Below are 24,652 nucleotides of genomic sequence, written 5' to 3'. Positions count from 1 at the left end.
TGGAGTGGGAATATCTTGTATCGCCTGTACCTTGACGGGATCGGGTTTGACTCCCTCCGCTGTCAAGATGTGACCTACGTATGAGACTTCCGTCAACCCGAACTTCATTTGCTCCGGTTAAAGGTTATGTGCCTTTCTCTTGCTTTCTGTAGCGCTAGTTCGAGATTTAGGTTGTGCTCCTCCAACGTAGTTCCAGCGACTAGTATGTCGTCAAAGTAGTTCATTATTTTCGACTCACCCTCAAACACGTCCTCGACTTCTTTTTGGAAGTCTTCTGGGGCGCTCGAGATTCCAAAGGGAACTCTTTTAAATCGGTAGCGCCCGAACGGCGTTGCGAACGTGCAAATACGTGAGCTAGCATCGTCTAAGGGAAGTTGCCAAAACCCAGAATTAGCATCCAAAACTGAGAAATATTGACAAGTGTGGAGTCTGGAAATTAAATCGTCCAACGTCGGGATTGGGTGATGAGCGCGCTTGATGTTTTCATTAAGTTCTTTAGGATCTAGGCATATTCGGATATCGCCATTGGGTTTTTCAACAATCAGCATGGGATGTACCCATTCAGTAGGTTCCGTGACCTCTTGGGCGGTCATTTTTTCTAATTCGGCTTTCAGCTTCTCTTGAAGCGCTAGTGGTACTTTTCTCGCCGAGTGTATCTTAGGTATTGCTTCGGGATCCAAAACTATTTTGTGTTTCTTACCCGTCATGCATCCCAGTCCGGAAAACACGTCGTGATATTTTTCCAGAACGTCTTCTACTGACTTTGGTTTGGTACTGGACACATCGTATACTCGCTTCATTAGATTCAACTTTAAACAGTCTTTTAACGACAATAAGGGAGTGGCATCTGTGTCGACTACCCATAGCGTTATGTTACCGTTGAAATTCCTGTCAGGCAGGAAAACCTTGACAGTCATGAGTCCATGAACCTTAAGCCTGGAGCCTGAATAATCTTTAATGTGAGCTACGGGAGGATGAACTTGAAGATGACTGAATGTTTCTTGATACATCTTCAACGGAATGGTGCTAACTTCCGCCCCCGAGTCTAATTTGAATCGTATAGGAACAGTTTCAACTAGTATTTCTTCGGTCCACTCAGTCGTTGTTTCGTGACCATCCGTTTCGACTGCTTGTAGAAAGAATGTAGTATCGGGCTGGTTACCGCTAACGGTCACGTCTGGTGCTATTTCATTCATTTGTTCATTCTGATAGTCCTGTTCTAACATGCCGACTCGATAAACGGTATTCAGGCATACACGTTCAAAGTGATTTGGCTTCTGGCATTTCTTACACAGATGCCGGAACGCCGGACATTTTCTAGGTGGATGATTATAACCACAATAAGAACAGTCTTTCTTAAAATCCTGAGCTGGAGGACGCTGCTTCTGCGAGGGTAGAGATCTTTTGTCTTCGACCTTCCGCTGATTCTGTTGCTTGTGGACGGCGTGAAGCGATTTGGTGGCACTCTCGCCTTGGAGTTTTTTCAGCTGCTGGCGAGATGTTTCATCTGTGCGGCAAATTTGTACGGCCTTATCTAGGTCCAACTCGCTTATTTGTAATAGTCTATCCTGAAGACTTTCCTTTCGAATGCCCAGAATGAGGCATGTAGTGAGAAGGGACGCTTCTAAGCTTCCCAGCTCGCAAGACTTTGCTCGTCTTTTTAATTCCGTAACGTATTGATCAATGTTTTGCGTACCTTGTCTGTATGTAAAGAGGAGATGTCTTTCAAAGTTGATATTCTTCCTCGGCATACAGTAATCTTCAAACTGCTTTAGAATTCCGGTGAGAGAACCGGCGCCTTCGTCTTCATTAACCGTAAAAGTGTCATAAACCTCTACGGCGGCTTCGCCAATCACGTGGAGCAGGATAGAGGCCTGTCTTTCCTCGTCCAGGTCATCCAATGCGGAAGCCCGTAAATAAGTCATGAATCTGGACTTAAAGCGGCGCCAATTTTCGGCTAAGTTCCCTTCAAGCACCAAAGGTGCGGGCTGTTTGAGGTTATCCATTCCTCGGCGTGGTGGAGCTAATGTAGTACGTGTTGAAGACGTAGTACTCTCAGCCTCACTATCATGGGCGTCGACCGAATCTCTTCTTCTTTCTTCCAACGGCATAACAAAGAGAACCAAGGCTTAGCAAACAGGCGGCGTGTTCCTTACGTGAAAGTATGTAGGACTTCTGACACCATGTTACGTTTATCGTAGCTCTTGTATAATCTGCTCGTAAGGTTCTATTCAATTCACGCAATAACTACACTTAAAGTTAACAGTTGTTTATTATTAAGTAATTGAGGTACAAATAAGAAGTTACGGACGTCTAATCTCTTAGACTACATCATGAGGAGTGCTGGCTAGCACGTTGGCAATTTTCTAAGTTAAGGGGTACAAGGAGTACCTAATACTGGAGTGGATAATTATCATGCCTAAAGAACTAGGAGTAGTAATACTGGATAGGAAGCTGTAATACATTATTTCTTAACTCATATTTCAACAACGGTGACGGCCAAAAATACATCGTTGCTTTTTACCTCCGTCACAATGACCAGCCTCTTCTTTCATACCCCCCTCCCATCTCGAGGAAGGGTGTCGTGGACTTTGACGCACGCAAAAAGTACCCTGTTCTCTATTCCCGCTTCTAAAATTACATGAATCTCTGTCTTTACTAGATAATTGAAGGTTTTCATCTGTACTGGAATGGTTGTATATACAATCAGTGTATAAAGTTAAACACGGATATCTGTAAAATTATAAAGAAATCTGATTAGAAATCGTTCAGATAGCGCTAGGTCGGATGAAAATTATCACCTTATCGGATCAGATTTAATAACTGAAAGTAAATACGACGTTCAATGAACTGTTGACGATTTTGCGGGAAAGATATAGCAATCAGATGTCATAAAAGAAGAAACAGTTCATAATTTTAAGCACTATCTGAGCTGATGTGTTGGGCAGATAATCCAAAATATGTTTCTGTTTTTGAGAGATGGATTTGGAAAATAGGGTTTTACTTCAAAATTGTTTTCAGAGTCAGCCATACCACATCCAAAAGCACCCTTGCAGTCCATTGTGGATTTAATCGTAGCTAGATTAGCGCTCGCTCCGTCGCAAACCAAGCAAGATGTTTGAAATCCGAAAGCATTTAAAACCCTCACTGTTTCCATAATACACCTAATCAAAAGGTTTTGTTTAGCAGAACTAGCCAGGGTGAAATACGGACCGATAAGATCAAACCCAGAATTTAAATCTCGCCACAAAAATTGGAGAACATACGAAGTGGGCTTTGGTGTGATTGATCCAGTTAAAAGGTCACTTAAGAATGGGTACTCTCCTCTATCCGTACCAAAACCTTGGAACATGTGATTATTAGAGTTCCACATTACTTTCTCGATTACTTTAGCTTCATCAAATATGACTACTCCCTCACCCTTGGGGATTGGTTTATTTTCCTTGGCTGCCTTTTCTTGAAACAAATTATATTGCTCTTCTTGCTCTCTAAGGTTATTTTGATCGATACCTGGTTGGTTATTTAGATGTTGGGACCTTTCTTTTTAAAGTATTTGTGCAGGGAAGGTTTAAAATATTAAATGATTTTAAGGCTCTATAAGCTGCTGAACTACGATGGTAAATTGCTAACGCCACTCTCAATGTGATAGCGTTCCATCTATTGGATTGTTGGAAGAACTTCCCGACTTGAGCTGGTTTCGGAAAAAGTCTGCTTTATCGCTAGTAACACTTGTACGAGTTGAATCCTTATCCCAAACGTTTTTTAAAACGTCGCTATTAGCACCTGCTTCTTTTATTGCTTCATCAAGTTGATCACTATAGTCTCTATTTATGATTACAGTTATTGCCGACATTTCTTCTGACTGAGCATCTCCTAATAAAATAGTGCGGTGTGCCAATTGAGATTCTAGACGTTTAATCCTAGGATTTAACATAGATCTAGCTCTAGCTATCCTTTTCAATCTAAGTTCTCGAGTTTTTGGAGTTACTTTCGATATTGGGCATTTGCTTTTAATCCTGCTGCGTTTAGATTTTCTGGTAGGGGTCTCTTCCAACTTTCTCTTGATTGATCTTGCCATTGAATCCCTACTTCTATCGCAATGTACACATTTAAGTACCCTTGTAGATTTGTTTTCGCAATGATACCACACAGGGCATAAATCAGATTGAAGTCTAACAAATGGATGACTGTGTAAAGTTGTTCTGGGTGGAATGCTTCCGGTTTGATTAAGCTTAATGCCATTGCAGAAAACGTACTGTACGCTTTGCTTGATAATATATTAAGTACGCTTTCCAAATGAATATTCCATTCAGCATTAGTCGGAGCCAAGTTAAATACTCTAAGTGGTTGAAATACCACGTGTAAGTGAACCTTTCCATTCTCATAAAAAATTGCATAGACAGGATCAACGTCGTCTTTAACAAGGCCAAAATTTGAATTATTTGTAACCGTAACCGTTCTTTCCCCCAAAAGATCTCTTCGAAACTATTTGGAAATAATAAAAACTTACTTAGATTTTAGAAACGCAACTAGCGGTAATATTATGGTACCTTTAAATCAAGATTAAGGGCAATACATTTTTCGACAACTAAAAAAAATACTTCCTCTTGATTCCTGATACTTTTAATTAGGCTTTCGAGCGTTTCCCTCTCTTGTTGTTTATGAAAAATATCAAATACATCAGTTTGTACGCTGGCATTAATTTGAGGTATCCAAGTAGCATCAACTCTTTCTTTAACAAACTCGTCAGAAACAGGGTCGGTTTGAACAAAATTACATTTAACTGCATTTAACAAAAGATATTAAACATTTTTAAATGATCCTGTTTTATCTTTCTAATAGAAAGATAGTCTTAAAATATCACTGTAATTACTTACAGCAAACTTTACAGCAAGCGTTTGAGTTGATTTTTTTAGAGTTTTAACTTTTAAATCGACTTGCAATGACTTATCAATACGCGTACCACTTTTAATTATAGCTTTCTCGAGTCCAATATTACATTGCGTTTGTTTTTCGCGTGATTTATCCATGACAAGCTAATGGAATGAGTTAACCTATGAGTTAACTCTGCTAGTACTCGACTGGCAAAAAATCGGTCTGCTTAAATAACCTCCGATTTCAATTGGTCTTGTTAAATGTCACATGAAAAAATCATCCAATGGAATAAAGAAGATTTTTACGTTTCGTATAGGTATTGGGGGGGAACAAATTTTACTTAAGCAACCCCAAAATCCTTCTCTCTCGTGATAAGAGGGATAAAAGAAACGCTAGTCTAGGCAGTACTATTTTGTATTGAAGTTGAGGTGATAAATGATACGGAGAGAGTATGGGGTTTCATTAAAAGGAGCCAGACAAACACTATTGTTATAGGAATAGCAGCCATTTCTCAACTTAGAGGCATTATAAACTTATGCTGACAAGTATAACAAATTTATGGAATTAAATGAGGCACGAAAAAAGAGAAGGGCCGAAAGCCGCAAAACGCCCTATGAACGGGCCGCGGAGCATTTGGGGTAGACCCAAACTGCCCAAAATATAGAATATGGAGGAATGCGGAAAGCTCTAGAGTCGATAGCCGCGTCCCAAGCAAAACTGGCTGAGGCGGTAACGACGTTGGCCAATGCCTCAGTTAGGCAGGATAATGCCTTCGAAATAATTGCGCATGCCTTAAGGGACAGAGTCTGAGCATTGGCGAAGAGAAAAAACAGCACTTTTAAGGGCTACTCGTCAATATTTATTAATAACATGATAAAAGAAAAAAACAATCTTAGCCCAACGAAAATTAAAACGTAAAAAAGTAATAATTTGTAAATTAAAAAATTTAAACGTTTTTCAAAGAAATATTTAAAAGAAAAGTTTTTGAAAAATGTGAAAGGTGTCCCCCCATATCGCCAAATCTCATTTGTCCCAATCAGAAGAATTTAACCCAAATCATATATTCCCGATTCACCCAAATGTATTTCTCCCAATTCCCGTTTGCCACAAAAAACGATAACACAGGAATTTGGCACATATTACATACCCGTTTTATTAATTGGTATTTTCCATTAAAAAAGCAATATTTTAAAATTAGTATATAAGAGACTGTTGATCAGTGTAATTTATTAAATATGGAGGTCGAATGGCTGAAAACTTCGAAAGGAAAATATGCCCCCGTCGTTCTGAGTTAGGGTTAGGTAGGTTAAGTTAGGTTAGTAATAATTTAAAAATAATTTAACTATGGTACGCCTTTTCCAAAATATTGATGTTTAGCTTCATTCACTTCTCAAACAATACGCCTTTTCCAAAACATTACTGTTATGTTAGGTTAGGTTTGGGTTGGTTAAGTTAGGTTAGTAATATTTTATAAATCATTTATTTATGGTACACCTTTTCCAAAATATTGATGTTTAGCTTCATTGATTTCTCAAATAATATGCCTTTTCCAAAACATTACTGTTATGTTATGTTATGTTATGTTATGTTAGGTTAGGATTGGTTTGGTTAAGTTAGGTTAATAATATTTTATAAATCATTTAACTATGGTACGCCTTTTCCAAAAACTTATGTTTTGCTTCATGGACTTCTCAAATAATATGCCTTTTCCAAAACATTACTGTTATGTTAGGTTAGGTTTGGTTTGGTTAAGTTAGGTTAGTAATATTTTATAAATCATTTAACAATGTTACGCCTTTTCCAAAATATTGATGTTTAGCTTCATTGACTTCTCAAATAATATGCCTTTTCCAAAACATTACTGTTATGTTTTGTTTGGTTAGGAGGACGTCTCTTCCTCTTAGGAGCGGTTATTCACTTCAAGTAAGTGTATCCCTTATGGAATGAAAAAATAAATAAATAAAACCATCAAATTCTACTCTATTTGAGTCTTTTTGGGTATGCAATATAGGGTTAATTGGAATAGGAGAACTGGGAATAGGGTTAAATGAGGTTTGGGTAAAAACCTTGAAACAAAATTTTTCTTTAATAACATGATAAAAGAAAAAAAAATTGAACGAAAATTAAAACGTAAAAAATTTATAATTTCTAAATTAACTAAAAAATCTAAGCATTTATCCAAGGAATATTTAAAAGAAACGTGTATATTTCGGCCTTGCAAAGCAAGTTTACGACACTTGCCACGAGAAGGCAATATACTCCGCACATGTTCACAACATTAGGCTATATATGAGATTAAATCGGAACTTCAAGTGCCAAACAAACAATATAGCGCCAAAATAAAGAGTTAAATTTTTATACTAGTCTCCTCGTCACAAGGAATCCTACGGTCAAGTCATCATGCGTGACGACTTTTTAAAAAAAATTTAACCCTTTATTTTGACAGTATGTTATTGACCGTAAGCCCTTAAAGGGCTGTTTTTTTAGAGGGTTACATCAACGAAAACGATGAACTACTCTGCCAATTTACCTTCGCCCTTCTAGGTTGAAGTTCCCATTACGAGATGGAACAATGTGAGGATGTGGGCGGTCATCCTCCACATATGGGGCATCGTCGTTTTCTAGGTCAATGTCTTCCCTAAGGCCATTCGCCTTACACATGTTATGTAAAACAACACATGCCATAACGATTTGTGCCCTGAAATCCGGATTGTAATAAAGTGCCCTAGCCTTCAGAAAACGCCGAAACCGTTGCTTGAGATTAGAGAGCTGCATTTCATTTTCAAACGTTACCACGTTACCATTTCCATACCATTTTTGTTCATACTTTTGTTTACCAATTCAACCTATATTTTTCATCAACCTCCCCAACCGTTACCGATCCGTCGTTTCCAATTAAGAAACTTTATTGTAGTTCCAACCATTACCGAAATGAACAATAGTGAAAAAACATTTCCCTACCATAGTGTTCTTGGGCGTCTTGGTTTGGCCCAAAATTACCACTGCAATACAGGTTCTTCATCGGGAATTTATTAAAAATAAGGCGGCTGACCAATTGTAGAAACATTTGACTGAACTGAGAAACTCTTGCTCGCCCGTCGCCAAGTAGCATGAGTCACTTCCCAAAATATTTATTCCGAAAATTTGGCGCGAAAACTTACAATGGACTGATTGACAGCTATAATAGCCGTGAACCTCGTGTTCTAAAGTAACGGTACTGTGAGCTTAGCTAGCTAGTAACTAGGCTACAACAAACCAAGCGAGATGAGTAGTAGTGGCACCTATGTTATATTGCCATATATCGTCTAATACAGTCAAAGGCAGATAGCTGCCTTTAATCATGGTAAAACCATTTTTATTTCTTTTTGGAATTTTAGTATCTTCCATAGAAAATAGGTTCTATCCATTTACCAACCATTAACAAACTAAAATATATATAAATTTAACCACTTCCATTCAATATTGTTTTTTTTCGTCCATTCACGATCCGAATATATGATATTACTAGAAAAACCATCCATTCCCACGGTTTTCCATGGTTACCGCGGTAAATGGAAATTTACCGTTTCCAGGCATCTCTCTACTTGATATATCCATTGCACCTTTCATTGATACATCTAGCCTTAAAACAATTTGCCATAAACCGGAATTCTGACGTACACTCTTTGGGCCCTATTATGGGGACCAATAACCATAGAGTTAATGGATAGCCACTATCTCCTACAAAAATAAATAAATAAACAAACAAATAAAAAAAATATTAAAAATTGGCCTTTGTGACTTTAAACTAACCCAACTTAATATTGAAAGAAAAAAAACAGTCACACAGTCCGCATATAAAATAAAATTGGTAAAATAATTTGGTCAATAAAATCCGCTTGCAATGAATATATTGATTGGGAAATACTAGCTCCCTTTTATTACTCGTAATTTTGTGGAGGGTCAGTTTTTAGTCATGTTAGAGATAAGCAATATAATTTAATAATTACCAATTATCCAGAAATAATTTTATGACCCATTTAAGTATGACCGTTCCAAATGTCTTGAAATATTTGTACTTCGGTAAATAAATGAGTCGTGCGTTGGCCCCTCGAACTTGGCATTAGCCACAATAATGTTCAAATCATAGTCACAGAGTAGTTGAACATTTAAGGAATGATAAGACTTACGGTTTACGTAAGTGCTCTCCAGAAAATCGGGATGATTGTTCGGAGGTGGCACGATTGTACCATAGAATCTGCCTATGGTATAAGACATTTTATGTGCCTGGGTATAATATGACGGTTTATAGCCCTAGTAACGTCTCTTAGACTTCGGCTTACGCTAGATTGACTTACACCAAGAAAAATGTTTTGCCCGACATCTAACTGGTATGAACCCTACCGTTAAACCTCAGTGCAATAAGAACCTTGAAAAACTTCGTTAATTAATTGCAAATTATAATCTCGTGAGATTATGATACATTTATTGATGTAGATCATTACCCTTCTATCAATTTTTACACACCTACTTAAATTCAATAATTTAAATGGAAGCTAAACGAAACAGCCAAATTCTATCTATAAATTTCTAATAATTTATGCAATTGGTCAAAAATAGGTGACTCTAACCTACCAGCTCGGTTAGAAAAATGATGAGAATTAACAATTAAATTTGTGTTAATTAATGTAATTGCATCTTGCGAAATGATCCCTTAAACGTATGATAAATTTAACGTTTTCTTACCTTTAAAGTGTTAGTGCCACGATTTTTGAAAAGTGGCTAATTTTCGTTTTAAAACATCAATTGGGTTATAATAACAGTAGATCCAAGGTAAAAAGTCTTATAGAAATTTATTCCTTTTGTAATATGAAAAAGAAAATTGATATTTCACATACCTCATTAAGACGGAATAAATTATAAATATACCCCTGGTGACGTCATAAGAGGTTGACCAGCGCGAGACAGATTTCATTACGAGAGCTAAGCCTAGTTTTTAAACATCGCGCGCGCGTCAAATTCGATCACCACCTATCAATAAAAAAATAGGACTAGCGTAGTCGCGCGTGCCACGTCCTCACGCGCGCTCGAATCGTGACGTCACCAGGGGTATATGGAGTACCGCGAAATTTAACTGTCAAAATAGTTTGAAAAATTTCTGCGAGTAGGTTCCGAAAGCCGGGGTTTTAATAATATTTGAAAAATTATAATGCATTATATAAATAGATATTCTGAACCCGAAAGATTTGATCTTTCAGATGGGAATAAAACCTTTTAGTTTTAAAAATAGCGATTTTTGGTGACTCTAACACTTTAAATCTACTGGTATAGCCGTCGATTTAATACATTGTAAAGGCTCGGTCAACGATTTGCAAATGCCTAAAGCCATTTCCTGCGTTAACCTAAAATTTTTCCTTAAACGGAGGTCATCTAACTCCCACGCTTGACTTAAGTCTCGAAAAACCCTTTGAACTCGTAAATCGCGACGTGCAATGCGATTACCATGTTGAAATCGCAATTAAGCGATGAAGCTCGAGTTGAAAAACAAAGCATCTATACTAAATATGAACCGCGCCAAGGAGCCAACAAAGAGGTATGGGGGAAAAAACTAGAAAACTCTGGCGGAAGTTCCGCGAATCTAAGATTGATGGAGGCAAGATAGGAGGTAAAAACTCCATTCGGCCGTCTCTGTCGGCCGCAAAATGATTCGGAGAGATCATTATCGTATGATTAGGATAAGGTTCTTATAGAAAACGTTGTATTGTCACTCGTCGAAATTGACTTCCAAATAAAAGATTCGAATCGAAATTGCTACAAAGAATAGGGTCACTTACTCCAAATGTTCTGCAGAATCACATAACAATTATCCGCTTTACGGTGCACCCCTCTCGAAGAGAAGTAATATATTATTCTGGTAAAATCAATAAAAATAATTCTTAATTTTCCTCTTCACCCTCCCAAAACCATAGAACAACAATATACAGAATGATAATCGACAATCTAATATGTTTACAAAGCACTGTTTATTACACCATGACAATTTTTGTTTGTATTGACGCATTCTTGGTCTCTCGTTGCGTTAACGTCTATTTCCTCGGAGGGTTTTTCCCAAGATTGCATTTCCGACGATCCCATCGAACTAAATACTAAAACACCTACGATGTTCATTGCAGCAGCGATGTAAAAGATTATGTGCCATTGGGCTATAGTTTGCTAAAATCAATAAAGTCGAAAAGGATAATAAATTTAGTGCATATTCGCTGTAAAACACGAGAGTGCTATTGCTGAAACAACTGCTCCAACTAAATTTAGTGATACACTAAATATTGAAACCGATATCGTAACAAAAGGTTTTGTGGCCACAAAATTAGTCTTAAAAAACTCGAAAATAGGTCTGAAACGTGCAAATCAGCTTAGTATCATTAAGTTTCAGAATATCATAATCAGAGATAACAAATTATCCGAACCACTTAAAAACACTCCAATTAGTATAGTATTAATACTTCACGATACTACCTGGTATTGACAAATTTGGATCAGACCAGTTCTTCTTCAATTTGCGCTTTTAACATATGTCTTAAATGACAAGTCTCATTTAAATCGTAAAATTTTAAATACATCGTTCAACATGAATATTGCCAAAAAAAATAATTAGCTACCTTTGAGTTAAAAAGAACCAATTAACAAATATAGATAGGTGTGAGGCTTAAAGCCCAGGACAGATAGGCTAAAAAAGGGCTTGACCTAGAACATTTGAACATAAAGATGGGTATATACACGGGTGATTTTTGACCAAATAAAAAATATCCTAAAATTCCCCTGCTGTAGAGCGCGAGCTTTCGTCACCATCTTGGAAATTGTCCGCCGAGAAAACCAGCTACAATGTATTCGACACTCTTCTTCAACAACTATGAAAATTGGAACACATTATAACTGAAACCACACGCACATCATAGTAAAATTTCAAAGCTCTGCCTTCTATAGTACTTGGTCGTCATATTGGAAAATGGCCGACGTGAATACTAGGTACAGTATCTATCACCATGTTCTTGGAAAATTATGGAAATTTATATTAATTATAATGAAAGCTCTGTTAATCTCACAGTATAATAATAGAGCCTTTCATCAGATAGTTTGGCCGCCTTGATGTAAAATGGCCGCCGGAAGTATTAATTTCCCGAACAACAGTATATTCTTCAAAAATTATGAAAATTGGTAAATATTATGATTAGGCCCGTGAACATTAATTTGAGGTATCCAAGTAGCATCAACTCTTTCTTTAACAAACTCGTCAGAAACAGGGTCGGTTTGAACAAAATTACATTTAACTGCATTTAACAAAAGATATTAAACTTAAATGATCCTGTTTTATCTTTCTAATAGAAAGATAGTCTTAAAATATCACTGTAATTACTTACAGCAAACTTTACAGCAAGCGTTTGAGTTGATTTTTTTAGAGTTTTAACTTTTAAATCGACTTGCAATGACTTATCAATACGCGTACCACTTTTAATTATAGCTTTCTCGAGTCCAATATTACATTGCGTTTGTTTTTCGCGTGATTTATCCATGACAAGCTAATGGAATGAGTTAACCTATGAGTTAACTCTGCTAGTACTCGACTGGCAAAAAATCGGTCTGCTTAAATAACCTCCGATTTCAATTGGTCTTGTTAAATGTCACATGAAAAAATCATCCAATGGAATAAAGAAGATTTTTACGTTTCGTATAGGTATTGGGGGGGGGGAACAAATTTTACTTAAGCAACCCCAAAATCCTTCTCTCTCGTGATAAGAGGGATAAAAGAAACGCTAGTCTAGGCAGTACTATTTTGTATTGAAGTTGAGGTGATAAATGATACGGAGAGAGTATGGGGTTTCATTAAAAGGAGCCAGACAAACACTATTGCCATAGGAATAGCAGCCATTTCTCAACTTAGAGGCATTATAAACTTATGCTGACAAGTATAACAAATTTATGGAATTAAATGAGGCACGAAAAAAGAGAAGGGCCGAAAGCCGCAAAACGCCCTATGAACGGGCCGCGGAGCATTTGGGGTAGACCCAAACTGCCCAAAATATAGAATATGGAGGAATGCGGAAAGCTCTAGAGTCGATAGCCGCGTCCCAAGCAAAACTGGCTGAGGCGGTAACGACGATGGCCAATGCCTCAGTTAGGCAGGATAATGCCTTCGAAATAATTGCGCATGCCTTAAGGGACAGAGTCTGAGCATTGGCGAAGAGAAAAAACAGCACTTTTAAGGGCTACTCGTCAATATTTATTAATAACATGATAAAAGAAAAAAAACAATCTTAGCCCAACGAAAATTAAAACGTAAAAAAGTAATAATTTGTAAATTAAAAAATTTAAACGTTTTTCAAAGAAATATTTAAAAGAAAAGTTTTTGAAAAATGTGAAAGGTGTCCCCCCATATCGCCAAATCTCATTTGTCCCAATCAGAAGAATTTAACCCAAATCATATATTCCCGATTCACCCAAATGTATTTCTCCCAATTCCCGTTTGCCACAAAAAACGATAACACAGGAATTTGGCACATATTACATACCCGTTTTATTAATTGGTATTTTCCATTAAAAAAGCAATATTTTAAAATTAGTATATAAGAGACTGTTGATCAGTGTAATTTATTAAATATGGAGGTCGAATGGCTGAAAACTTCGAAAGGAAAATATGCCCCCGTCGTTCTGAGTTAGGGTTAGGTAGGTTAAGTTAGGTTAGTAATAATTTAAAAATCATTTAACTATGGTACGCCTTTTCCAAAATATTGATGTTTAGCTTCATTCACTTCTCAAACAATACGCCTTTTCCAAAACATTACTGTTATGTTAGGTTAGGTTTGGGTTGGTTAAGTTAGGTTAGTAATATTTTATAAATCATTTATTTATGGTACACCTTTTCCAAAATATTGATGTTTAGCTTCATTGACTTCTCAAATAATATGCCTTTTCCAAAACATTACTGTTATGTTATGTTATGTTATGTTATGTTAGGTTAGGATTGGTTTGGTTAAGTTAGGTTAATAATATTTTATAAATCATTTAACTATGGTACGCCTTTTCCAAAAACTTATGTTTAGCTTCATTGACTTCTCAAATAATATGCCTTTTCCAAAACATTACTGTTATGTTAGGTTAGGTTTGGTTTGGTTAAGTTAGGTTAGTAATATTTTATAAATCATTTAACAATGTTACGCCTTTTCCAAAATATTGATGTTTAGCTTCATTGACTTCTCAAATAATATGCCTTTTCCAAAACATTACTGTTATGTTTTGTTTGGTTAGGAGGACGTCTCTTCCTCTTAGGAGCGGTTATTCACTTCAAGTAAGTGTATCCCTTATGGAATGAAAAAATAAATAAATAAAACCATCAAATTCTACTCTATTTGAGTCTTTTTGGGTATGCAATATAGGGTTAATTGGAATAGGAGAACTGGGAATAGGGTTAAATGAGGTTTGGGTAAAAACCTTGAAACAAAATTTTTCTTTAATAACATGATAAAAGAAAAAAAAATTGAACGAAAATTAAAACGTAAAAAATTTATAATTTCTAAATTAACTAAAAAATCTAAGCATTTATCAAAGGAATATTTAAAAGAAACGTGTATATTTCGGCCTTGCAAAGCAAGTTTACGACACTTGCCACGAGAAGGCAATATACTCCGCACATGTTCACAACATTAGGCTATATATGAGATTAAATCGGAACTTCAAGTGCCAAACAAACAATATAGCGCCAAAATAAAGAGTTAAATTTTTATACTAGTCTCCTCGTCACAAGGAATCCTACGGTCAAGTCATCATGCGTGACGACTTTTTAAAAAAAATTTAACCCTTTATTTTGACAGTATATTATTGACCGTAAGCCCTTAAAGGGCTGTTTTTTTAGAGGGTTACATCAACGAAAACGATGAACTACTCTGCCAATTTACCTTCGCCCTTCTAGGTTGAAGTTCCCATTACGAGATGGAACAATGTGAGGATGTGGGCGGTCATCCTCCACATATGGGGCATCGTCGTTTTCTAGGTCAATGTCTTCCCTAAGGCCATTCGCCTTACACATGTTATGTAAAACAACACATGCCATAACGATTTGTGCCCTGAAATCCGGATTGTAATAAAGTGCCCTAGCCTTCAGAAAACGCCGAAACCGTTGCTTGAGATTAGAGAGCTGCATTTCATTTTCAAACGTTACCACGTTACCATTTCCATACCATTTTTGTTCATACTTTTGTTTACCAATTCAACCTATATTTTTCATCAACCTCCCCAACCGTTACCGATCCGTCGTTTCCAATTAAGAAACTTTATTGTAGTTCCAACCATTACCGAAATGAACAATAGTGAAAAAACATTTCCCTACCATAGTGTTCGAAAGAATATAACACTTGGGCGTCTTGGTTTGGCCCAAAATTACCACTGCAATACAGGTTCTTCATCGGTAATTTATTAAAAATAAGGCGGCTGACCAACTGTAGAAACATTTGACTGAACTGAGAAACTCTTGCTCGCCCGTCGCCAAGTAGCATGAGTCACTTCCCAAAATATTTATTCCGAAAATTTGGCGCGAAAACTTACAATGGACTGATTGACAGCTATAATAGCCGTGAACCTCGTGTTCTAAAGTAACGGTACTGTGAGCTTAGCTAGCTAGTAACTAGGCTACAACAAACCAAGCGAGATGAGTAGTAGTGGCACCTATGTTATATTGCCATATATCGTCTAATACAGTCAAAGGCAGATAGCTGCCTTTAATCATGGTAAAACCATTTTTATTTCTTTTTGGAATTTTAGTATCTTCCATAGAAAATAGGTTCTATCCATTTACCAACCATTAACAAACTAAAATATATATAAATTTAACCACTTCCATTCAATATTGTTTTTTTTCGTCCATTCACGATCCGAATATATGATATTACTAGAAAAACCATCCATTCCCACGGTTTTCCATGGTTACCGCGGTAAATGGAAATTTACCGTTTCCAGGCATCTCTCTACTTGATATATCCATTGCACCTTTCATTGATACATCTAGCCTTAAAACAATTTGCCATAAACCGGAATTCTGACGTACACTCTTTGGGCCCTATTATGGGGACCAATAACCATAGAGTTAATGGATAGCCACTATCTCCTACAAAAATAAATAAATAAACAAACAAATAAAAAAAATATTAAAAATTGGCCTTTGTGACTTTAAACTAACCCAACTTAATATTGAAAGAAAAAAAAACAGTCACACAGTCCGCATATAAAATTAAATTGGTAAAATAATTTGGTCAATAAAATCCGCTTGCAATGAATATATTGATTGGGAAATACTAGCTCCCTTTTATTACTCGTAATTTTGTGGAGGGTCAGTTTTTAGTCATGTTAGAGATAAGCAATATAATTTAATAATTACCAATTATCCAGAAATAATTTTATGACCCATTTAAGTATGACCGTTCCAAATGTCTTGAAATATTTGTACTTCGGTAAATAAATGAGTCGTGCGTTGGCCCCTCGAACTTGGCATTAGCCACAATAATGTTCAAATCATAGTCACAGAGTAGTTGAACATTCAAGGAATGATAAGACCAAATGTGGATGACAGGGAAAGTATGACAATGGCCATAGAGTCTGTGTTTAAAAAACGTGGACATCAAAGTTTCGCCAATAACTATTTAGTTTACTAGTGACTGATGGACTTGCAAACTCCCGATTGAAAGTAGTTCAGAAATTTATGCTCCTTGGTTTAACCACAGCCCACTCGATCATGCGCATCACGACGCAAGCTGCTCGCGCTATAGCTAAATTACCGAGATTTGTTTTAAACGTATCTAGTTTTATGTGCTTTTCTAGCGCTTCGATAACCTTACTTAAATCCATATTATACCTTTTAAAACATTACCAGCTACTCTGTCCTGACTTCAAACCTAAATCGAGGAAGTTCTAGCATACACAATAGCAGACGACGGTAACTGCGTAACCGCGAATTAACACAACTTACACAAGACCTATTTTAAGGGAGTGAACAGGCCCAGTATAGCTACGCCACTAAAAGGGTCAACTACGGCGAAACTCTGATGACTCGCGACTTTTGGCCATTTTCATACTTTTCCTCTCATCCACTTTTGATAAGACTTAGGGTTTACGTAAGTGCTCTCCAGAAAATCGGGATCATTGTTCGGAGAAGGCACGATTGTAACGTAGATGCAATCTATTACTCCGATAGTTCCGGGAAAATTGCACTCTTCTTGGAACCTGATTTTGGTGGCATGTTTTTCTACCTATGGTATAAGACATTTTATGTGCCTGGGTATAATATGACGGTTTATAGCCCTAGTAACGTCTCTTAGACTTCGGCTTACGCTAGATTGACTTACACCAAGAAAAATGTTTTGCCCGACATCTACGCTAGATTGACTTACACCAAGAAAAATGTTTTGCCCGACATCTAACTGGTATGAACCCCAGTGGCGCCGCCAGGGGGTAGGCTGGGTAGGCTACGTTTTCTCGATATATCTAAAGCGAAAGAAACGATTATTGTATTTCCTTAATATAATAGGTTTTAATCTCTCCCTTTAAAATTTCTGTCACCCGTCGACTATAAGGATGTCATGCATTCAATCCCGCTCCTCTATTTAAACATTCAAGGCCATCGAGGTTAACTTTAAATTCAAAAGCAAGTATATACTGATGGTATATTTTTTGAATGGTCTTAAGGCGGTGTTTATCACGATCCCAGAATTTACGTGTATTTCTCCAGTAAGCGAAAATAATTTTAGAAGCAAAAGGAAGTATAGTATCTTTATATATCTAATATAGTGTATTACAATTTTAACATAAGTAAATTTATGAACGTAAGGATTACGGCCCAGGTAATTATTTTTAGGTCAGGGAAACGAGGGGCTAATCACTTGGATTTTCTGTACTTCAATTAAGGTTTAGGTATGCGTTATTGTGGGGCTACTCACTCCAGTTTTCTGTTTGTGTTGCACTATTAAAATTATAAAAGAAGGTACCTAAATTATAGATGTATGATTTTCTGTACTTCAATTAAGGGTTAACCTATGCGTTACGATGAATAGTTTTTGCACTGTTAAAGGGTGCGCTAGTTTCCTATTTGTGTCGCACTATTATAATTATAACAGAAGAAAATGAATTGAAGTTAGGATTACTAGTAATCATTATATCACACTTAAAGGTGATATATCGTATCGAGGGGCTATTCACTGAAATTTTCTATTCGTTACGATGTGGCTAAAATTATGAGCCCAGCCCTTGAGTCATCTTGTTTGTTTCGCGCTCTTTCCCTAACCTTCTTCTCTCCCGTTCCTTCTGGTGCCATAAAACTTCGAGGTCAGATTCCTTTTGGTAAACGGATTTCCCTTTTCTTCACCACATCGACAGTGCACAGTGACCTTATAGGGGCCCCCAAATCTTCCTTAGCCTATCTGTAAAAAAATCCTGGCGGCGCCACTGATGAACCCTACCCTTAAACCTCAGTGCAATAAGAACCTTGAAAAACTTCGTTAATTAATTGCAAATTATAATCTCGTGAGATTATGATACATTTATTGATGTAGATCATTACCCTTCTATCAATGGTTACACACCTACTTAAATTCAATAATTTAAATGGAAGCTAAACGAAACAGCCAAATTCTATCTATAAATTCCTAATAATTTATGCAATTGGTCAAAAATAGGTGACTCTAACCTACCAGCTCGGTTAGAAAAATTATGAGAATTAACAATTAAATTTGTGTTAATTAATGTAATTGCATCGTGCGAAATGATCCCTTAAACGTATGATAAATTTAACGTTTTCTTACCTTTAAAGTGTTAGTGCCACGATTTTTGAAAAGTGGCTAATTTTCGTTTTAAAACATCAATTGGGTTATAATAACAGTAGATCCAAGGTAAAAAGTCTTATAGAAATTTATTCCTTTTGTAATATGAAAAAGAAAATTGATATTTCACATACCTCAGTAAGACGGAATAAATTATAAATATACCCCTGGTGACGTCATAAGAGGTTGACCAGCGCGAGACAGATTTAATTACGAGAGCTAAGCCTAGTTTTTAAACATCGCGCGCGCGTCAAATTCGATCACCACCTATCAATAAAAAAATAGGACTTGCGGAGTCGCGCGTGCCACGTCCTCACGCGCGCTCGAATCGTGACGTCACCAGGGGCATATGGAGTACCGCGAAATTTAACTGTCAAAATAGTTTGAAAAATTTCTGCGAGTAGGTTCCGAAAGCCGGGGTTTTAATAATATTTGAAAAATTATAATGCATTATTTAAATAGATATTCTGAATCCGAAAGACTTGATCTTTCAGATGGGAATAAAATCATTTTGTTTTAAAAATAGCGATTTTTGGTGACTCTAACACTTTAAATCTACTGGTATAGCCGTCGATTTAATGCATTGTAAAGGCTCGGTCAACGTTTTGCAAAAGCCTAAAGCCATTTCCTGCGTTAACCTAAAGTTTTTCATAAAATGTAGATCTCCCACGCTTGACTTAAGTCTCGAAAAACCGTTTGAACTCGTAAATCGCGACGTGCAACGCGATTACCATGTTCAAATCGCAATTAAGCGATGAAGCTCGAGTTGAAAAACAAAGTAGCCATACTAAATATGAACCGCGCCAAGGTTCCAACAAAGAGGTATGGGGGAGAAAACTAGAAAACTGTGGCAGAAGTTCCGCGAATCTAAGATTGATGGAGGCAAGATAGGAGGTAAAAACTCCATTCGGCCGTCTCTGTCGGCCACAAAATGATTCAGAGAGATAATTATCGTATGATTAGGATAAGTTTCTTATAGAGTACGTTTTATTGTCACTCGGCGAAATTGACTTCCAAATAAAAGATTCGAATCGAAATTGCTACAAAGAATAGGGTCACTTACTCCAAATGTTCTACAGAATCACATAACAATTATCCGCTTTACGGCGCACCCCTCTCGAAGAGAAGTAATATATTATTCTGGTAAAATCAATAAAAATAATTCTTAATTTTCCTTTTCACCCTCCCATAACCATAGAACAACAATATACAGAATGATAATCGACAATCTAATATGTTTACAAAGCACTGTTTATTACACCATGACAATTTTTGTTTCTATTTACGCTTTCTTGGTCTCTCGTTGCGTTAATGTCTATTTCCTCGGAGGGTTTTGCCCAAGATTGCATTTCCGACGATCCCATCGAACTAAATACTAAAACACCTATGATGTTCATTGCAGCGGCGACGTAAAAGATTATGTGCCATTGGGCTATAGTTTGCTAAAATCAATAAAGTCAAAAAGGATAATAAATTTACTGCATTTTCGCTGTAAAACAAGAGAGTGCGATTGCTGAAACAACTGCTTCCACTATATATAGTGATACACTAAATATTGTAACCGATATCGTAACAATAGGTTTTGTGGCCATAAAATTGGTCTGAAACGTGCGAATCAGCATAGTATCATTAACTTTCCGAATATCATAATCAGAGATAACAAATTATCCGAACCACTTAAAAACACTCCAATTAGTTTAGTATTACTACTTCACGATACTACCTAAAATTGACAAATTTGGACCAGACCGGTTCTTCTTCGAGTTGCGCTTTTAACATAATTCTTAAATGGTAAGTCTCATTTAAATCGTAAAATTTTAAACACATCGTTAAACATGAATATTACCAAAAACATAATTAGCTCCCTTTAAGTTAAAAAGAACCATTTAACAGGTATAGATAGGTGTGAACCTTAAAGGCCAGGACAGACAGGCTATAAAAGGGCTTGACTTAGAACATTTGAACATAAAGATGAAAATGGATATATACATGGGTGGTTTTCGAACAAATAAAAAATATACTAAAAGTCCCCTGCTGTAGAGCGCGAGCTTTTGCCACCATCTTGGAAAATGGCCGCCGATAAAACCAGCTACTATGTATTCGACACTCTTCTTCAACAATTATGTAAATTTTAACACATTATAACTGAAAGCACATGCACATCATAGTAAAATTTCAAAGCTCTGTCTTCTATAGTAGTTGGTCGCCATATTGGAAAATAGCCGACGTGAATACTAGGTACAGTATCTATCACCATGTTCTTGGAAAATTATGAAAATTTATATTAATTATAATGAAAGCTCTGTTAATCTGACAGTATAATAATAGAGCCATTCATCAGATAGTTTGGCCGCCTTGATGTAAAATGGCCGCCGGAAATATTAATTTCCCGTACAACAGTATATTCTTCAAAAATTATGAAAATTAGTAAATATTATGATTAGGCCCGTGAACATCATGCTAAATATTGGAAACATGCTGCTTTTAGTTTGGGCGCCATCTTGGAAAATGGGTGCAGGAAATGACAGATATATTTCTGATTTATAAATCTTTGAGATAGTTCTTCATTGTGTAGATGATTTTCAAGAACGTATTAAACCCCATAAAAATATCTATTTTTATGTCTTGATTAGGGACCCTATCTTTAAAAATTATCGTTGAAAAATTACTCTCCTAAGATCTGAAAGAAAGAAGTTATTCAAAGCTATGTTACTCAACATGTTCATAAGGGAATAGCGAGGAGTTAGTCACTTGAATAATCAGGTGTACAAAACCTCTGAAATATATTCCTTGATTTCTAGAATTCTAAGAAAATCATCAGTAATCAAAATCATTCTTGTGCGTAATCAAAGGTAATCAGAAATCTCTAATAATCACTGAAAATCACATGAAATCTTGAGAAAATCAGAAATAATCACATTATTTACTAGTACTCTTTTCTAATTACCTCGTTAATCACACATAATCAATCAAGGAATACGAAAATGCAAAATAAATATCACAATTAGTTGATATAGAAATAATCACTGTATTCATCGAAATTCACGAAGAATCCAGTGGTAATCGCCAAAAAAGTCACTGGTACTCATTGGAATACAAACAGGAATCACAAGTTATCTGTGGCAATAACGGGAAATCAGTGTAAAGATTATGGAAATCACCGAAAATAATCTTAATCACAGAAATCAAGGAATTCGTTTAGTAGTCATTGGAATTCACATGAAAATTTAGAAATCAGTAATCTGGTGTATAAAATTTTGGCGAATGACTAGCCCCTCAAGCAAAAGCGTTTAAAATGGGGTTTATGCATTCAAGTATCGTTAACGATTAGATTTAAGACACAGTTTTAACATTTGGTTTTTATTTATCGTTATCCTTAAGTTCTTTTGCAGCTAATACCGCGACAATTTTCGCACATTTCTGAGAAAACGTATCCCGATCGTCTACATTAACAGTTCTTTACACATGATCTGCAGGTTCAAGTAATAAGTGTTAAAAGTTCATCTAATGCAGGAGGGAGAGTGGTGTTAATGGGTCTTCGACTTTCGCGATCGCGAACCCATTTCCATTGTTCGCGGATTGAATCTTTCCCTAGCCACTGTTGGTCTTGAAGATACGCTAGGGAGATAATATAGTTTTGTGGCGTCGGTTATTGAAGGAAGCTTAGCGAGATCAAACGACTACTTGACAGTAAGTGTGGAAATGGTTCTATTATACGTGTAATATCAGCATAGTTTAATAGTGACGTGTGAATTATCACTCTAAAAAGCGACAAGAAAACTCTTTTCGGTAGCAGCTATGGCTTCCCTAGAAACAGTATGATCATTAAAAACACTCACCTGATTTCTAAGATGTTGATTATCGTTCAATAGTTTAAACCCTCAACCCTGTCTTATCATAACCACACTCAGTTACAGCATGTACCTGAAAGAACTGCTTTCTTAATCTTTTTTTTTTTCTCAAATTTCTCGATTTCAGATTTTTGCTTGGTGTAATTTTGGTTTCCGGTTTAATAATGAACACGTTTCAAACTTTCAATGCGGATGTGATAGTCTAGCAAAAAACTATGATATTCCGCGACTACAATGGATAGGAAACTATTTCAACATGGGAGTAGGTTCGAGGTCCAAAGTCCAAGACCCATTCACACCACCCCCTCTCCTGCACCAGACCAACTTTTAATACTCATTACCTGTGACTGCGGAACCTCTTGTGAAAAGAACTGTGAATGTAGTCGATCCGAGTTAGTTTGCTGAGCAGTGCGTGGACATTGTCGTGGTACTAGCTGCAATTTTATAAAAAGATTTTCAGGCTGAATATGAACGAAATGTTAGAGGTTTGTCTTAAATCTTATCTTTAAAAACACTAGAGTGAATAAACCCCCTACATTAAATTATATTCCCTAATCAACATTTTAAGAATTACAACTTTCAATAACTTTCCTTTCTTTCAGATATTACAAGAGTAGTTTTTCAGCGACCATTTTTAAAGATGGGGTCGGTAATTTAGAGTCGGAAATAGTCATTTTTATGTTGTTTAATAAGTTCATGAAAATTATCTTCTCAATAAAGAACTATCGGAAATATTTAATTATCAGTAATATATTTGTCATTTCCTGTAGCAATTTTCCAAGATTACACCCAAACAGTGTGTAGTACTCACAAGCTCGTACTCTACAGCAGAGAACTTTTAGTATATTTTTTGTTGGGCCAAAAACAACCCATGTACCAATTTTCATCTTTATGTTCAAATGTTCTAGGTCATACCATAAAGGTCCTGGGCTATAGTCTTGGTCCATAATGAAGTAACGCCGCCGATACGGCGGTCGCTCATTTTCGGCGGCGAAACTTAGCCCCATTTTCGGAGGTGCAATGCTTCCAGACACTTTTCCCTAGTATTTTTTGGACCGATTGTCGTCGGCTGCTATTCATTCCGTATTTAGAACAAAAACATCCGTAAAGGTCAATATTTGTTTATGGAATCTTTAATTGGCTTAATTTTAATGCTATTTAATCAAATTGGAAACCTCAATTTCTAAACGTGGATGTATAGTAAAAAAATAAAGAAGAATGCTAGGACACTGTCATTTTATAATTGTGCACTGTAATTCTCTCAATTATGAAGCAGACGATAATCAGTTAACAAAAAAGGCTCACCCGCTCACGGACGTGATTGAGTTAGCTATGCGAAAAAATCCCTCACTCTTTAAATGGCGGCCGATCACGTGATTTAATTTTTCCCACCGAAAACACAGCGAGATTCTTGAGAGCTCTGTGGCGCTCAAATGGACCAATACTATTATATATAGGTGTGACGTACGCGCAAAGCCCCATTCACTTGGACTGCTAATGAGGGACCACAGTTCATAAGGAGTCTATTAGAAATCCCATCAAGGCCAGAGGCACTTTTGACATCTAAACTTGGAAACGAAAATATTTTCCGTGCATTTCGAATTTCACAATAGATTTTTGGGCGAACCAAGTCTTAAAATTATTCCAAAAATTTCAAAACTAGTTAAAAATTTAATGATATTATTAAAACTTTATAGAGAAAAATACCCCCTTCCTTATTTAATTGGATTTAAAAGCGTTTTTAAAATGCATGGGATAAGAAAACTGAGCGCTTTTTCAATAAAAATTCAAAGAAATGGTAAATTTCACAGCACTTTTTAAGGTTAGGTTATGGGAGGACTAAATGAGGATCGGTATTTTATTTGGTACATATTCCTTTAAAGGAAAAGATTCCCGTTCTACACATTATACATTAAAAGAACGGGGTTTTTCTAAATATAGAAGGAAAAATATAAAAAAATATTGATTATTTCTTTTTACAAAATAGTTAGCATTTAATTTGCCTTAAAACGAGGACTACTGCCTCGCCATGTTAACAAGCGTATGCTACCCAGAACCCCTTACCCCAACTCGATCGGTTCAACCAAT

The 24,652-nt window shown here is 36.3% G+C and overlaps 1 protein-coding gene and 1 long non-coding RNA gene across 2 annotated transcripts; one reads left to right on the top strand and one right to left on the bottom strand.

Annotated features, from left to right (window-relative positions):
* Positions 1 to 104: 104 nt before the first annotated feature.
* LOC149682857 (uncharacterized) lies at positions 105 to 2,111 on the bottom strand. The gene has a single exon (XM_089871181.1). It carries the CDS (start codon positions 2,109 to 2,111, stop codon positions 105 to 107), a length of 2,007 nt encoding a protein of 668 aa, XP_089727307.1.
* Positions 2,112 to 22,110: 19,999 nt separating this feature from the next.
* Positions 22,111 to 23,383, top strand: LOC149682856 (uncharacterized). Its single transcript, XR_016384148.1, has 3 exons — positions 22,111 to 22,403; positions 22,692 to 23,049; positions 23,167 to 23,383. It is a non-coding gene; the product is annotated as an uncharacterized LOC149682856 (long non-coding RNA).
* The last annotated feature ends 1,269 nt before the right edge of the window (positions 23,384 to 24,652 follow it).

This window comes from Phalangium opilio, unplaced genomic scaffold (genome assembly GCF_054372755.1).
Source record: "Phalangium opilio isolate 3A_F unplaced genomic scaffold, DU_Popi_V2 ptg000037l_1, whole genome shotgun sequence".
In the NCBI taxonomy this organism is placed as follows: domain Eukaryota; kingdom Metazoa; phylum Arthropoda; class Arachnida; order Opiliones; family Phalangiidae; genus Phalangium; species Phalangium opilio.
Note: the sequence above shows the minus strand (reverse complement) of the source record. Positions and strands in the feature narration are given on the sequence as shown.

Coding starts and splice junctions, on each gene's coding strand:
- LOC149682857 (XM_089871181.1), bottom strand. CDS start 2,111: ATGCCGTTGGAAGAAAGAAGAAGAGATTCGGTCGACGCCCATGATAGT.